Source organism: Adiantum capillus-veneris, chromosome 20 (assembly GCF_014529385.1).
Source record: "Adiantum capillus-veneris isolate H3 chromosome 20, ASM1452938v2, whole genome shotgun sequence".
Classification (NCBI taxonomy): domain Eukaryota; kingdom Viridiplantae; phylum Streptophyta; class Polypodiopsida; order Polypodiales; family Pteridaceae; genus Adiantum; species Adiantum capillus-veneris.
The window spans coordinates 51,817,694-51,828,995 of NC_140950.1; the positions used below are offsets into that span (position 1 = coordinate 51,817,694).

At 45.3% G+C, this 11,302-nt stretch overlaps 1 protein-coding gene and 1 pseudogene across 1 annotated transcript; one reads left to right on the forward strand and one right to left on the reverse strand.

Annotated features, from left to right (window-relative positions):
- Positions 1-5,797: 5,797 nt before the first annotated feature.
- On the forward strand, positions 5,798-7,696 carry LOC147432504 (uncharacterized; annotated as a pseudogene).
- A 124-nt stretch (positions 7,697-7,820) lies between these two features.
- Positions 7,821-8,318, reverse strand: LOC147432505 (uncharacterized). The gene has a single exon (XM_086492425.1). It carries the CDS (start codon positions 8,312-8,314, stop codon positions 7,823-7,825), a length of 492 nt encoding a protein of 163 aa, XP_086348551.1. The 5' UTR covers positions 8,315-8,318; the 3' UTR covers positions 7,821-7,822.
- Between the last annotated feature and the right edge of the window lie 2,984 nt (positions 8,319-11,302).

Here is an 11,302-nt window from a genome sequence, read left to right on the forward strand (position 1 = left end):
TTTTCGAAAGATCCTATCATCCATACTTTATCTACCAATGATGCAACAAATAATCAAAACACTCTAGTTGTTATAACTGCTCGATCCCCGCACACCCCAATCTAGAGGTGCATGGAGATTACGACCACATGGTAATAATATCGTCTTTATTGGTCAATGACTATATATTAAAGTTCTTGAAGTTTGTGTACACTTTTGAAGTCCGATTGCATTTTTTCATCTATTTTTTGCTAGCTCTAACAACCTCACATTCTCTAGCTAGGCCCGATCCCTGCACACCTCGGTCTAGAGGTGCACGGGGATTAGGACCACAGGGTAATAATGTCGTCTTTATTGGTCAAGGAATATATATTAAGTTTCTTGAAGTCTATGTGCACTTTTGAAGTCCGATTGCGTTTTTTCTACCATTAATTTGATGCTAACTCTAACCTAACGTATAATCTAACCTAACCTATAACATTACCCTAACCTAACTTAATGTAACCTAACTTATGACCTAACCCAAACCTATAACCTAACCTATAACCTAACCTAACAGAAGTCCGTTTGGGTTTTTAGAAGTGCACGAGTCATCTTCAAAGTCCGATTGCATTTTTTTTACTATTAATTTGATGCTAGCTCTAACCTAACCTATAATCGTTATGCCTAACCTATAATCTAACCTAATGTAAAACCTATACGTAACCTAACTTAATGTAGCCTAACTTATAACATCTACCTAACCTATAACCTAACCTAACCGAAGTCCGTTTGCATTTTTAGAAGTACACGAGTCATCTTCGAAGTCGAATTGCATTTTTTCTACTATTAATTTGACGATAGCTCTAACCTAACCTATAATCGTTATGCCTAACCTATAATCTAACCTAACGTAAAACCTATACGTAACTTAACTTAATGTAACCTAACTTATAACATCTACCTAACTTATAACCTAACCTAACCGAAGAACGGTTTCCGTTTTTAAAAGTACACGAATCATATTCGAAGTCCGTGTGTATTTTTTTGACTATTATGCCGTCGATAGCTCTATTCTAACCTGTAATCTCACCTAACCTAACTTAAACTAACATAAAAACAACACAATGGTGAGGCATTGTCAGGAGTTTTTTGGAGCAAGGGATTCCGCATATGTACATACCCATGCATGGTGCATCAAATAAAGGATTGTGCATTTTCCAAAGCCAGGTGGTTATGTGGGGCCCACATGTGTACAGGTAGGATAGCATGTACATAGTGCATCGATTTTCACTATCACCAGTACTAGTGTGTTTTTTCTATAATAATGAGGAGTTGGTAGCGCGTAAAAATTCTCCAGGAAGCTATCCGCGGGCCGACGACATGAGATAAGCAAGTGCGTCAGATGGAATCTAGTGGCGTCAGGAGGTTGAATGGGGTCAATACTCGCACGTGGATGAGTACGGACACAACGTGGGTGTTTTCTTGTGATACTTATGTAGAAAGGTCATCATGAGGAGCACTTTCTGGGGCCACTTCACATGGTGGCGGGATGCATTATTGAAAAAGTTCGAGTGCCAGGTGTACATATGGATGCAGCAGGGTGACAACTATGCACTACGAGGTCAGTTTTTGGCCTCTATTCAGGGTCCGCCGTTTGAGGTCATCTAAAAGGCCAAGGGTGCCCAACTAGTAAAGAAAAGTGTGGGAAATGAAAAACCTGAGAGAAGACCAGAAAAAAAGTGGAGAGAAAAGGAGGAACAACCGCAACTGTGTTTTTGGTGTTTTTGGAGCCTGTTTTGGCCCTAAACTGCTTCTCCGAGGTCGGATTTGAGCACTTTGACATTGTAGTGGGGTTTTGGGCCCTTCCGGACGTGATGAGCTGTCCATTTTTCCAAATTCCTCACTCTTTTTCTGTTGTTTTTGCTGTGTATGTTTATCCTATGAGCGAAGCTTCTGCTCCAATTTGTGATTGTATCTGGTACATTTTACCCATATTGTGTGAGCTATTTGCTCCATTGGTGTTGGCCCAAGATCTATTGTATCTAAACATCAGAAATTCTCCTCTTTTGAGCTTAGTTTTTTGGTTGTGTGTGTGTGTGTGTGTGTGTGTGTCTCTGTGTGGAGTGGGCAAGTGGATAGTCTCTCTCCTCTCACTCCGTCGGTGTGTTCCCTGTCTGAGCCAGGTGGCTTGTATAAGCCGAGTGGTTCCCCATAGCGTGTGTGTGTGTATCATCCCAAGAGTGTGTGTCGGGTCGTTATAGAGGCGTTCCGCATGTTTCCATCCCGATCACATTCTTTTGGTTCCCCCACGGAGGATCTTCTTCGAGTACCTTCTGCTTCGAGCTTCAAGCTTCGAGATTCGGGATTACAGGTTACAGGTTACAGGTTACATGGACAGGGACAGGTACAGGTGATTCACACAGGTACAGGTAGCTGGTGTACAATGATATACTAGCAGTGATGTCACTTGCAGTTGTTGTGGGTATGCATCATTTGGTGCATGTTTGAGCGCATTGTCTACTGGTATTGTACGTTACTTGTAGAAACAGCCATTGTACGTCTTTGTGGAGACATACTTGGTTTTATTTGGCAGTCCCAGCCATTTCTGAGACTTGGTCCGGAAGATAGTCGTTTCTGAGACTTGACTATACGCGATTTGCATTAGCCTTCGTGTGAGGGTCGATAGCGTGAGGTTTTATTGATCTGGGGGATTCTCAAATGTGCAGATCCTTTCGGTGATACAGGTAGCTAGAGAACCCTTTTCGTGACCTTGCCATAGGCTATGTACTAGTGATTCCTACTTGATGCTTGGGTTCTATTGTTGGCAGTTTATGCATACATATACAATCTATATTTTGGGTTCTCACTGCTCTACTTCTGGGGAAACTCTGTGAAAATTTTTTCAAGTTATGATGGCTGGTCTTTTGGTCTTTTAAGCCATTTATGTTGTTATGCTGTTGAAATTTTGGCAAAATCAGAGGATAAGTCAGGTGTGCCTTCTTGGGAGCTTCATGGTTGGCTTTAATGGATGATCAAAATGGCCCTCAATTCACTCCTTTTTATTTAACTCAAAGAATCCAGATAAATGTTCATGTGTCTAGGAAGATTTTTTTCCAGCAGCGCATAGTCTTTATGTTCGGGCCAAGAAGATTAAGAGAGATCCTGGAATGTCCTTTGCCGTTGTAATTCCGATGATCAACTATGAAAACTCATTTGATGTGCATGTGTTTGTCCTTATCTAAAGTTGAGCTCCATTGAAATTTTTGGGGATTGAGTCGGTCAAAAATTTTGGGTTCTTGCACGTGTGTTCGAAGGGGTTCTCAAAGCATCGTAACATGGGTAGCCATGGCTTTCTCTTATCTAGAGTTTCATGGAAGAAGCGATGAAGATGTGGAAGACTTTTTGGAAAAGATGGAGTTTTCCTGCATTAGAAACCAAATTCATGACCCGACACAGATGTTACGTCTTCTCCAAATTTTTTTAAAGAGTGATGCACGAGCTTGGTCCAAAGCATTTGAAGAGGAGTTGCGTGGGACTGATCCACCCGTAAGGTTGAGTTGGGATATTCTACGGCATGGGTTGGAAGTGGAGTTTGTGAAGATAGAAGATCCTGACAAAGTGTGGCAAGAAGTACAGGGTTTGGTGCAAAAGGAATGTGAGCCAGTAGATGCGTACATATGTAAGTTCAAATTGGCATGGGAGAGGATGTGCAAGGCCTTAGCACCACAAGTACCCCGCCTGACATGATGAAGAAGGACAGGTTCTTGGCTGGTCTTTGGGAGAATATACGTTGGAGAGTGGAGTTAAAGAAGCCTAGGACATATGAAGATGCATTAGAGGTAGCAAGGAACAAAGAGTGGAAGATGAGGAAAATGAGCCAGTTAGGGGTGGAGTCTTTGCCCATGAGGTCTGAATTTCAGCCTATGGATTCTTTGCAAGGTCGCATGCCAGGGGTTCATCATGAACCAGTGGTCCCAGTGGTCAACACAGGGAGAAGCGAGCAGCAAGAGTATGGCATCAGGCAGGATGATGGTACCGGACTTTGGCAGGTATCAGATGCACTTTTTAGCAGGTTTCACAGTGAGGTGTATGTCAAATGTGGATTTTAGTAGACCGACGGGGGTTTTCAGGCTCAGTCGCTCGGCTCTTTTGAAGTGGTCAGATATTCTTGCACGGGATGGCACCATGCAATGTATGTTGAGTGCTTGCCCCGCTTGGACAAGGTCCGAATTTCGATGATGCTCGGAGATGGATGGATAACTGTTTATGATTATGAGACCAGCGGCACGAAAAGTGAGTCTCGGGAAGCTAGTCGCATTTTTAACGAGGAGGTGGAGCTTAAGCTTCAAAGGGTGTGCAGGCGGAGAGGTTGAAGGAGACATTCGAAGTTCGGCTATGTTTGGCGTGTGCATGGGGGCCAAGCCCAAAAGTTTTTAAAAAAGCTCTTAATATTAAAAAAAGCTGCAGTCGACGAGGGGCAGAGGGGAAAGGCCCGCCAGTTGGGCGATGCATGAAGAGAAGGCCAGTGCATGAAGAGGAGAGGGGGAAGGCTGGACTGAGGGGCCGCCAGTGAAAGGAGAGGAGGGTGGGCACTGTTTTTCAGGTGGGAGGCCGTCAGAGAGCCGCCTGATTATGGAGGTGGCATGCAAGCTGTGAGAGCTTTTAAGGAGGAGGATGGCTGCCTAGGAGCCGCAGGCCGCTATAGGAGGTCAGGTGCCCGGTCTGAGCAGTTGGGAAGGAGAGATGCTGAGGCCGAGAGGGACGCCATCAGAGGTTCCGGGGTCATGAGCACAGGAGGTGGTTTCCAGGAGCGGGGGAGCCAGCGCTGCATATGTGAAGGAGATGAAGGTGGCGCTGCATGAAGAGGGCGGCCTTGAGGGTACGTCGAGGAGGCTGCAGTTGAACGAGGGGCATGTGGAGGTGCACGGGGCAGTGCTGCAGTAAAGGAGGGCCAGAGGGCCGTTGGCTGCATGGTAAGGGGTTGAAGACAGGGCTGCAGGGCGGCCAGTTTGCTAGTTGGAGAGAACGAGGAACTGCAAGAGGGGCAGTTTTTTTTGGCAAAGCAGGAGAGAGCCTGGAGGGGCCGAGGGTCACAGAGGGACAGTTGCAAGGTCGGAACTGAGGAGAATCGAGAGCAAGGGAGTACGCGGGGTCGGGATTACATGAGGTTATTCGGACCTGCCAAGACTTGAGAAAGCGAGCGTGCAGGGAAGGACGCCAAGGCTGGGTGTCGAGTACTGAAGTGAGATTGGGATGGCTTGTAGCAGATTGTAGGCATTCAAGATTTCCAAAAGAGGAAGTTCGAGGGATGCAAGTAAAGGAGGACATTTTCTATGCAACCCATCATTGTATAGTCTCTAAATGAAGCCAATCGCATTGGCATCCTCATAATTTACATACATAATTTACATATTTTCAATGCATGTGTGAGTGTAATGTTTGCAAAGTGTAGCTGAGATGGTGGATATCGATGTGTGTAAATTTATTAGCTCGAGGGCAATCAAGTGCATGTCAAAGAATGGGCAAGGGTTTGAGTGTTGCTTGTTAACAGATTGTATGTGCTGCTCTAAAGGTATATAGATGAAGGCTATCATGATTTACTTTACACTTGGGTAGATACACTATGGGTTGGTTAGGCATGGGCTCGAGTAGTGATTGTTTGCAGATCGGGTATATAGGTGTGTGTTTACTAGGGGATTGGGGTGCTGTGAGATCACTGGGCTATAGAGAGGCATTCAATTAGTGTGCTGGTGGTTTTCCCATTTCCCCTTTCCATCTTGTGGTGCCCCATGGAGGACCCACTGATTGCTTCCTAACAAGGTGTTCTTGAGTCAAGATGAAGCAGGAGTTTGGGCCAGTGTTTAAAGGAGATGAGGATGCAGATGATTGGCTTGCCGATTTTGAGCTATTTATGTTTACAGTACTGCGGATGCCAGGCGATGAAGCAAAGCTCCAGACTCTACCTTTGGTGCTGCGAGGTAAAGAAAAAGTTTGGTTCGATGGCTTAGAAGGTGTACACAAGCAGACTTGGATTGGATTTTGCGAACAATTCTTACAAAGGTATAGAAAGGTGGTGTCGGCTTCGGAAGCAGATGCAAAGATCAAGGGTTGACAGCAAGACGTAAGTGTAAATTTTGTTGCTTTTGTTGATAAATTTGAAGCTTTTTGGAGGGATTTGGCGGCTGCTACCCAAGCAACCAATGTGGGATATTTGAAGCTTGAAAGGTTTCTATCATGCTTGCATCCCTATGTTCGTGAGAGAGTCGATTATGAAGATCCAAGCACTTATGATGAAGCCGTCAGACTTGCCAGAGAAAAGAGTCGAAAGATGAAGAAGAAAATGGAGGCAGGATTGCTACAGTCGGCTATCATGGTAGCCAGTGGACCTAGGCTCAAACAGATTGAAGAGCATCATGAGATAAAAGCTCCTTTTGTCAATATGAATGTGATCAAAGCACATGAAGCTAATGACAGGGTAGAAGAGGTAGAAGAAGTGCCAACCAGGGCTCAAAAGGTGTAGAGAGGTATATTCAGGGTGCCACATAGCTTGCTTGCTCAAGAGAGCGAGGTGGTAAAAGATCTTAAAGAAGAGGTGGCAGTTCTAGAGCCAGCAACGAGGCTGACAGCCAAGGTGCAAGAATTGACAAGTGCAGAACAGGAGTTTGACAGCTCTCAAAGATCTAGCAACAGTTTGGACATAGATAGCATGTGGGAGACAGAATCCCGGTCTTCCAGGTATGAGACCTATGATGTTTTTTATGTGAATGAAGTGGAGAACAGTGTATGCGAGTTGTCTGTCAGCCATTTGGAAGTCGAGGAGACGCATAGTTCAAGTGTGGAGATTCCTTGTGTGAATTTGCCAGTCGAGCAGCCATCTCTTGTGTCGTGTGATGGTGAGTCCCTATTGGAGGAAGAGGTATGGCTTGATTGTGCATCAGACTTAATTGAAGAGCACGTTTTTGAGGATGACTTGCAGGAGCTAGAAACAGAAACAGAGGTATGTCAAAGTGATTTGTCTATGCAGGGGGCGGGGCAACCTTGCCTTGGTGAGCATGTCGAGGTGTGCTTTGAAGTTCCACAGTTTGTGTGTAGCCGTGGAGAGCTAACTCCGGCAGATGACTCTATGGAAGCTGATACAGGTGCAGCCTATGAGCCTGAGGCTCCATGCAGAGAGGAGGGTACTACCAACCTTGCAGGTGTTGAGGTGTTTGAAGAACAGGTTGTCGTTCTAGCAAGTCATGCTCTTGAGATGGCCTTGGTGCCGTTTACAAAGGGTTGGGATACAGGTTTGCAAAGGGATCAAGTTGGCTTGTCTATGCATCAGGTGGAGACAAATGGCAGGGTCTTGCTATTTTATGTGCTGCTATGGATACATGTGTTATGGGAGGTTTCTTTACATGTGTCTTTGCGTTAGTGGCGAGGCTTTTTTGCAAAAGACTACACTATGGAGGGTTCTCTAGCAGGTGATAGGATAGATAATTATGGTACATGTGCTTCAAGTGGGCAAAAGCATATTTATGGTTGGTAGAAAGGGTTGTGGATGCAGGGTGAAAAAGCTCGATGCTATGAAGAGCGGGAAGGACGGCCTGTCTATTGGCCTACAGGTGCAAAGGAAGACTTGAAGAAACATGCTTTACAAGTGGATGGCCACGGCCATGGTTTTGTATTTGATCTAGGTGGACTTTACACCACGCTTGGGGAAGCCTGGAGCTTTCCATTTGACCCTGGCGGGTGATGCAATAGCAGATGCTTTACTCTCTATATATATCCTATCTATATAGCCACTATCATTTTTCTTATGCAGTCTATAGCTCTACGTTATATCATTCTCTCTATACATACTTATTTTACCTACATAACACTATGGTTGAGCATGAATGCTCAACGAGGGGGGTGGGCAATGATGGTGCAGCCAGTTTTGGTCGACAGAGGGAGAAGCCAGTAGCAAGAGTATGGCATCAGGCAGGATGATGGTACTGGACTTTGGCAGGTATGAGATGCATTTTTTAACCGGTTTCACAGTGAGGTGTATGTAGAATGTGGATTTTAGCAGACGGACGGGGGTTTTCAGGCTCAGTCGCTCGGCTCTTTTGAAGTGGTCAGATGTTCTTGCACGGGATGGCACCATGCAATGTATGTTGAGTGCTTGCCCCGCTTGGACAAGGTCCGAATTTCGATGATGCTCGGAGATGGATGGATAACTGTTTATGATTATGAGACCGGCGGCACGAAAAGTGAGTCTCGGGAAGCTAGTCGCATTTTTAACGAGGAGGTGGAGCTTAAGCTTCAAAGGGTGTGTAGGCGGAGAGGTTGAAGGAGACATTTGAAGTTCGGCTATGTTTGGCGTGTGCATGGGGGCCAAGCCCAAAAGTTTTTTAAAAAGCTCTTAATATTAAAAAAAGCTGCAGTCGACGAGGGGCAGAGGGGAAAGGCCCGCCACTTGGGCGATGCATGAAGAGAAGGCCAGTGCATGAAGAGGAGAGGGGGAAGGCTGGACTGAGGGGCCGCCAGTGAAAGGAGAGGAGGGTGGGCACTGTTTTTCAGGTGGGAGGCCGTCAGAGAGCCGCCTGGTTATGGAGGTGGCATGCAAGCTGTGAGAGCTTTTAAGGAGGAGGATGGCTGGCTAGGAGCCGTAGGCCGCTATAGGAGGTCAGGTGGCGGGTCTGAGCAGTTGGGAAGGAGAGATGCTGAGGCCGAGAGGGACGCCATCAGAGGTTCCCGGGTCTTGAGCACAGGAGGTGGTTTCCAGGAGCGGGGGAGCCAGCGCTGCATATGTGAAGGAGATGAAGGTGGCGCTGCATGAAGAGGGCGGCCTTGAGGGTAAGTCGAGGAGGCTGCAGTTGCACGAGGGGCATGTGGAGGTGCACGGGGCAGTGCTGCAGTAAAGGAGGGCCAGAGGGCCGTTGGCTGCATGGTAAGGGGTTGAAGACAGGGCTGCAGGGCGGCCAGTTTGCTAGTTGGAGAGAACGAGGAACTGCAAGAGGGGCAGTTTTTTTTGGCAAAGCAGGAGAGAGCCTGGAGGGGCCGAGGGTCACAGAGGGACAGTTGCAAGGTCGGAACTGAGGAGAATCGAGAGCAAGGGAGTACGCGGGGTCGGGATTACATGAGGTTATTCGGACCTGCCAAGACTTGAGAAAGCGAGCGTGCAGGGAAGGACGCCACGGCTGGGTGTCGAGTACTGAAGTGAGCTTGGGATGGCTTGTAGCAGATTGTAGGCATTCAAGATTTCCAAAAGAGGAAGTTCGAGGGATGCAAGTAAAGGAGGACATTTTCTATGCAACCCATCATTGTATAGTCTCTAAATGAAGCCAATCGCATTGGCATCCTCATAATTTACATATTTTCAATGCATGTGTGAGTGTAATGTTTGCAAAGTGTAGCTGAGATGGTGGATATCGATGTGTGTAAATTTATTAGCTCGAGGGCAATCAAGTGCATGTCAAAGAATGGGCAAGGGTTTGAGTGTTGCTTGTTAACAGATTGTATGTGCTGCTCTAAAGGTATATAGATGAAGGCTATCATGATTTACTTTACACTTGGGTAGATACACTATGGGTTGGTTAGGCATGGGCTCGAGTAGTGATTGTTTGCAGATTGGGTAAATAGGTGTGTGTTTACTAGCGGATCGGGGTGCTGTGAGATCACTGGGCTATAGAGAGGCGTTCAATTAGTGTGCTGGTGGTTTTCCCATTTCCCCATTTCCAACGTACGACTAGACAAAGGTGCATCCAATTTACTGTTACGCAAAGTATGCACCAGCCAGTTAGGCAAACCTCTAGCCTAAATGGAACGTCCATGATTTTCCACATGGAATACTGAAGAAGTAAAAAACTTTCGTCAACGAGGAAAAAAGTAGAGGGAACAATAGAGGACCATGCCGAAGAAGACAGCGTACGAGCAAAGTGGAGAAAACACATGCTACATCGATTATGCACCAAGCTACGGATGAGCTATGGATGTGCAAAATATTCTTTATTTACATTGTATAAGGTCTTGGACTCATTTAGGTATTCCGAATTATATAAGGTAGAGGTCTCAATTTAATTCCATAGTAGAAACACTTGGAGTCCATCTCTTTATAAGAAGCCTTTTTATGCTAAGAGGATTCATTCTTGAGAGCTCACTCTTGTGTGCTCACTTTATTGATGGCCTAGCCTTGAGCTTAATGCCCATGCTTAGAAGGCTAGTGCATAAGAGAACTCGAAGCTATCCTGTAGAGTGTTGGTCTCCATGGTGACACAATTGAGCTATCAAAGGACAAGAAGGCATATGAAAGTACACAGGATCACCCTAATAAAATATGTATGGGTGGTTTCATACTATTCTGACTTTCAAAGTTCCATTGATTTTCAATTGTGGAAAAGGTGGGTGACATTACCACCTACAGAGGTAACGAAGAAGCTCTTGGACTTAAGTGCGCTCGTGTGTGGAAGTCTATAAATGATATTTTCCATTTTCTTGAAAGGTAAAAGCTAACCCTTGATGTGATCGTTGACAAGGGAGGAAGATGGACACGAGAGATGAGAGAGGGGAAGAGAGAGCCAGACAACTCAGATTTGCTAACCCCAAAAGGTGTGTGTAGAGCACCCATGGAGTACACATATATAGTGGGACTCCTAGCTATATAAAGCATAGGGTTTGGTATATATAGCTCCAACACCCCCACTCAAATAGGAGTCCCTAACTGTGGATGAAAAAGCCCTTGGGGTACAAGGGAAAAATCCACAACAGCATATACCTGCACTATTATATTAGCAATTTTCAAAGTTTACAAAATTCATTTTCCAGGAGCTACATCATTCCATAATATACAATGTTCTCTTTCAAGCGTCTTTGGAAGTTTACTAACCCTATAATTGAATTGATGCAAATTCTTCAATATTTTTGAGTAGTAGCTTCAATAGCATTGAGGAGCTGCAATATCTTTGAGTCCTTGTACATGCTGCTTGACGTGAATTTTATCCTGTAAATGACATCAACCCAAGAAACATATCAAAACGTGAAGGTTAAAAGAATGATCACATCACATTGACCTTATAGACGATTCACTATGGTGCTCTAGAGACGACACAGAAACAAACATAACGTTGATGCAATCACGTGTGCACAAAGTCGGTACATAAATTCTATGGAGCACTAGTGGTGCATAGTCACAACTACCAAATCCCTGTTAAAAAGAATGATAAGAACAATAGCACTAATAACGACAAGGGTGCATGCAATGAGATGATAACTACCATAGCACGGATGACAACGAGGGTGCAATAAGACGATAACACCCATAGCACCAATGATGATGAGGTTGCAGCTTGAGGGTGCATGGAATAAGATGATAACAACC